Raw genomic sequence first — 5,707 nt, 5'->3', positions numbered from 1 at the left:
CCCAGACCCGTGTAGACTTCTTTTATAATGGATGGGTGCAATTTTTTTTACTTCAAATTTTGGGCTACCATCCACTCCCATGATAAAGACGTGTCACTCGATAGATTTGAATGGGGAACAATGCCACGCTTAATATGGCCTCTCAATCGCAGGAAGCCCTGTCTTCTGAATGAAAGAGCCAATCGCTAATCGGTAAAGTCAGCGTGTCACTGCAGCTGCCTAGAAGCGTCCCGGGTTGCTATAGAAACAGTCAGCGTTCTGAGACGTGCGCTTAGGACTGCACATGCGCATTGGCTGATCTAGCCTGAAAAAATACGCTTTTTATAATGCTATTTGAGCAAAAGAAACTACATTTATGACACCGTTGATGTCAGATTTCATTGGTGATTTCAAATATGAAATTTAATCGTAAGCTTAGTGAACAGTTTGGGATAATTTAATGTTTCCCCATACAAAGTGACAGGAGCTGCATTTGCATGCCCGAGAAGTGTTTCAAAGATGGCCGCCAAGTGACATGACTTGCCTTAAAGGGACTTTGACATTATTTAATACAACTCCGATTGTATTCACCTGAAAGAAGAATGTCATATACATGGCTTGAGGTTGAGTAAATCATGGGGTAATTTTCATTTTTGGATGAACTATCCCTTTAAAACAGAACCATACACTTATGCATTATCTATTTGACAGAAAATAAGAAACTGTACCTGAGCCCAAATGCTTCCCCAGAAAAACACACCATCACTGATTTTCTTCAACAGAGTCTGGAAGTCATTGTCACTGTACTCAAATCGATTACCAAACACAAGCACACAGATCACATTTGAGACTGTGTTGTTCAGCAGGATTTGAGGGTTAAAAGGTCGACCTGGAAAAGTTACAGATTCAAAGATTTTTAGGATAACATAGTTTCAATGCTTTTTAGATGACAAATCTCAGTTTACTCTTAATAACTGTTGAAAACTAACTGTACACACCATTCTCATTTGAAATGGCCTCATTCAGAAAGCGGCATTCAAGACTGATGGATGGCTCCAGGCTTTTCTTTCCCAATCCAAAGTTTCTAAGAGTTGAGAGTGCAAATCTCCTCTGATGCTTCCAACTATAGCCATTAGCAGCAACTAAACCTGTTAATAAATAAATAAATACCACTCTTCTTTTGGTCACTTCATCTCACACTCATTCTCAGTGGCATAATTTTTATTTGCGGTGTGATTTTGACAGCAGACAAATTATGGTGAAATGTTAACCACCATTTTACCATATGATTTATTGACTGACATTTGTCTCCAAAAATGTCATAAAATATGGGTAACTTGTGTCGATCAGCCAGGTTGTCGCCCTCTTCTAGATACGCCTCTTTCACTGTTTTGTACCCGATCAAGACAACAATTCTTGGTCCGAGAATTCGAATGCTTAAAATATTTCCGTATTTTTTTTGCAAACTGAAAAATATGTGTGAAAATGAACATAACTAGTGAAATAGTTTTATAGGCATAAATACAAGATATATCTTAGAAGTAGGCTAGTTGTCATGTTTTGTAGTTAATAGTCAACAAAAATACAATTGGTATTATACCTTTTGCAGCTGAAGACGTATCTTCTTGTGATCGATATGATGAAGGTCTCCTATAATCAGTAAAGACCAGGAGGAAAGTTTTTCGGCACTTTATTTTTGATATAATCACTTAGTAATAATAAAAACACAAGCGAGAATAACAAAATAGTCTTGATATCGATCCACTCGTAAATGTGCAACAGGTCCATGACTATTTGCGCAGTTTTGGCCAAGAATGATCTAACAGAGTTTACGTCGTGTTTGAGTTGTCGGCGAGATTTTTCTGCATGGCAGAAGTTAAGTTCTGGTGTAATCTGAACTGCATTCCTTTATATGACGATTTTGCATAATATCATTTATTTATAACATAAACTATGTCTGCCAGAGCCCCTCCCATCTCAAAAACGCAGCACCCATGAGAGAGAGAGAGACGTGACGGCGTTCTGATTGAATAGAAGTCAATGGAGGAGATGCCTCAGTAAGCTGAATAAATTCCTTTTGTATGGAATTTATTTCTGTTTGGAGGATCCTTTAAAGGCAGCCTTCGTTTTGCGGCCTTAATTGGGCGTATTTTGAAGGATGCATCAAGTGTATCTTCCCTCCTGTGACTGTCATCCACAAAACCTTTGCACACATTCCAATTCACTTCAAAAAAGTTAAGTGCAAAAAAAAAAAAAAAAAAAACCTTTTCAACGTTAAAGGGAATCAAGTTTTCTTCTGTTAAGTTGTAAAATAAAAACATTTTCTAGACCGTCTCACTCTAGGGTTCAGTGCCGAATCGTCCAGCCAAAAAGCCACAGGATTAGAGTAGAAAGGTTTCAGCTTCATTAGGATACATCCTTTCTTTTGAGAAACAACCTTTGTCCGCTTGTAAGCCAGGACATGTTGAAATGGAAAATATTAATATTAATATTTAAAAAAAATATTATTATATTATTTTATAATATCACTTAAAATTTTAATAATTACTTTTTACTTCCTCGTTTAGCTTTCTCACGTTTAATTGTTGTTTGATGTTATGATTGTGTGGTTTCATGGGATAAATAGACATTTTTTTAAAGGTTACCCATTTTTATTTGTCTACTAGAAGCTGCAGTTTTACATGGTTATAGATCATTTTGAAGAAACAGCAAAATTCCACTTGTAAATATGGTGCACTGATGTAAAATGTATAAACAATCAACGAGGAGTGAAACTTATTTTAAATGGCTTTGGGGAGAGTGTCATTCCAAATTTGAAGTCCAAGCTTGTTTGCTTTCGCCCTGGAGGAGACAGAGTGACGGATTGTAGAAAGGATGTGAAGAAGAGAAAGAGCTCCATACGGGCAAGCGATTCTCCTGGACAAGATCGTTTTCCTTGGGAGGACGAAATGAAATCTCAAAACAAACCTCAAGATTATCTCATAATTTAATGTGTATATATGCACAACGGTGAAGTACTTTCTGCATGCGTGTAATAAAATATTTACAAAAAACAAAAAATAAAAAAACCTGCTCACCTGCCGAGAAAGGAATAAAAGCTTCAGGTTTTTCAAACTTGCCTTGAGCATTAAGAAAATTCTGTGGGTCAAATGAATATGGAGTCTTCCACTTGGTCTGGTCAAAGAGCACTGAGGTCAGGTTAGGGATGATCTGTGTACCCTTGATGTAAAATAAAAAACATGATCAGATGATGAAATACTGACATCATCTAAGGATTAACATAAAAGATTCCATGTTGCATATAATGTACTTTTAAACTTAATTCCAACACGTTTAAAATAACATAGCAGTCTGATTTGGTTGGTAGGTAGCTTGTAAGCTCAAATTTCAATGGCATGTCAGCAGCTGAGGCTATTTTCAAGACAAGATCTGTGTTACTACCAATTACACAAGAGTTGTATGAATAAAATAAAATACATTAAAATTACACAAGGGTCTGATATGGTAAGTATCTGGTATGTTGATGAAAAGTCAGCTGTGTCATTGTTATGACGTTTTACTAAGTTTTGTCATTCATCTCACCTTTGGAATATGATATCCTTCCAATATTGAGTCTTCATTGGTCACTCTTGGCACACTAAGGGGCACAACATTCCCCATTCTCTGGACCTCATGGATAACAGCATCAGTGTACGGCATGCTGGGTCTGTCATCTATGTTGGGTCGACGCGACCGTCCAACTACTTTGTCTATTTCTTGCTGAACCTTTTCTAAATATGACATTCAATGTCAAAATTCCATAACACGCATTTAACAAATTTAACTACATAACAACATAGTAAAGTATTCAGTATAACTGGCTTATGAACCGTTTACATGGACAAAATTGAATTTACAGTTGGCTTGTAATTTGGAGCATTTTACCTTGGATTTCTGGGTATTTCATCATGTATACAAAGGCCCACAGTAGAGTGGTAGATGTGGTCTCAGTTCCTGCCACAAACAAATCAAGTACAGCGTACTGCAGACCCTCTTCATGAAATCCCGCTTCCAGATCATCTTTCCTCTATAAAGCACAAAGAGACATTACAATTAGCATATGCAGGGTAGTCATGTTGGATAAAGGAAACTCGAACTAAATGGAATATTTCTACATGCTTACCAAATACAGTGCCTTGCGAAAGTATTCATACCCCTTCACTTTTTCATGTTTTGTTATGTTGCTGCCTTATGTTAAACTGCTTTAAAATTACTTTTTCCCCCACACCAATCTACACTCCATACACCATATTGACAAAGCAAAAACAGAATTGTCACAACTTCGTAAATTTATAAAAAAACTGAAATAAGTACATTGCATAAGTATTCATACCTAAATATTATTAACTAAATATTTAGCTGAAGCACCTTTACAGTCTAAAGTCTTTTTTTTTTTTTTTTGACGCAGCAAGCTTTGCTCATCAGCATTTGGCAATTATCTGCCATTCTTCTCCTCACCTCTTCACCTCTCAAGCTCTGTCAGGTTGGATGGGGGCAGACGCACATTTTCAGATTTCTCCAGAAATAATTCATTGGGTTCTAGCTCAGGCTGTGGCTGGGCCACTCAAGGACATTCACAGAGTTGTCTATAAGCCACTCTTGCTGTGTGCTTAGGGTCATTGTCCTTTTGGAAGGTGAACCTTCTGCCCAGTCTGAGGTTCTGAATGCTCTGGACTGGGTTCCATTAAGGCTATCTCAATATTTTGGTGCATTGAGCTTTTCTTCTACTCTATTGTGTCCCTCAGTCCCTGCCACTGAAAAACAGTCCCACAGCATGAGGCTGCTACCAGCACACTTGACTTTTGGGATGGTACTCTGCAGGTGATGAGCAGTGCCTGGTTTACTTCAAACATGATGCTTAGAATTTAGGTTCATCAGACTAGATAATCTTGTTTCTCAGAGTTTGAGGGTCCTTTAGGTGCTTTTTTTTGCTAATTCCAAGTGTGTTTTCATGTGTCTTCACTTAGGAGAGGATTGAGTTTGACCACACCGGCATAAAGCCCAGATTGGTGGAGTGTTGCAGTGTTGTTTGTCCTTCTGTAGATTTCTCCTATCTCCACATATGATCATGGAGCTCAACTAGAGTGACCATCAGGTTCTTGGTCACCACTTTAACTAAAGCCCTTCTCCATCAGTTGCTCAGTTTGACCAGAAGGCCAGCTCTAGGAAGAGTCCTGGTTGTTTCAAACTTCTTCCATTAAGGGTAACAGAGACTTGCTTCTGTGACCCTTCAATGAAGCAGAATTTTTTTTCTGAACTGTTCCCCAGATGTGTGACTTGACACAAACCTGTTTCTGAGCTCTACAGGCAGATCTTTTGACCTCAGGGCTTAGTTTTTGCTCTGATATGCATTATCAGCCGTTAGACCTTTTATTAAGATGTGTGTGCCTTTCCAAATCACACCCATTCAATTGAATTTACCACAGGTTAACTTCACTTCACAAGTGTAGTAACATCTACAAGCAATATGAATGCTCCTGAGCTAAATTTCAACTGTCCCAGATAAGGGTATGAACACTTATGCAATGGAATCATTTAAGTTTTTTCATTTTTAATAAATTTGCAAAGATATTAAAAACCTGTTTTTTGCTTTTCCATTATGGAGTATGGCATGTAGATTGATGTGGGAAAAAAAGTAATTTAAAGAAGTTTTACATAAGGCAGCAACTTAACAAAATGTGAAAAAAAT

At 37.5% G+C, this 5,707-nt stretch overlaps 1 protein-coding gene and 1 pseudogene across 2 annotated transcripts in view; both read right to left on the bottom strand.

Moving 5' to 3' along the window:
- The window catches only part of LOC107737329 (cytochrome P450 2J2-like), a 6,148-nt pseudogene extending 3,943 nt beyond the window's left edge, over positions 1–2,205 (bottom strand).
- Positions 2,206–2,593: 388 nt separating this feature from the next.
- The window catches only part of cyp2v1 (cytochrome P450, family 2, subfamily V, polypeptide 1), a 7,407-nt gene continuing 4,293 nt past the window's right edge, over positions 2,594–5,707 (bottom strand). For both annotated transcript variants that reach the window (XM_016548766.1, XM_016548767.1), the window contains 4 exons: positions 3,904–4,045; positions 3,562–3,749; positions 3,057–3,198; positions 2,594–2,913 (listed from right to left, as the gene is read on the bottom strand). In XM_016548766.1, coding sequence (XP_016404252.1) covers positions 2,738–2,913; positions 3,057–3,198; positions 3,562–3,749; positions 3,904–4,045 — 648 coding nt within the window. In that variant the 3' untranslated portion in view covers positions 2,594–2,737. The remainder of the gene's footprint in view (positions 2,914–3,056; positions 3,199–3,561; positions 3,750–3,903; positions 4,046–5,707) is intronic.

This window comes from Sinocyclocheilus rhinocerous, unplaced genomic scaffold (assembly GCF_001515625.1).
Source record: "Sinocyclocheilus rhinocerous isolate Xijiao unplaced genomic scaffold, SAMN03320098_v1.1 scaffold1606, whole genome shotgun sequence".
Classification (NCBI taxonomy): Eukaryota; Metazoa; Chordata; class Actinopteri; order Cypriniformes; family Cyprinidae; genus Sinocyclocheilus; species Sinocyclocheilus rhinocerous.
The sequence above is the reverse complement of the archived record's forward strand: the minus strand, read 5'-3'. Positions and strand labels throughout refer to the sequence as shown.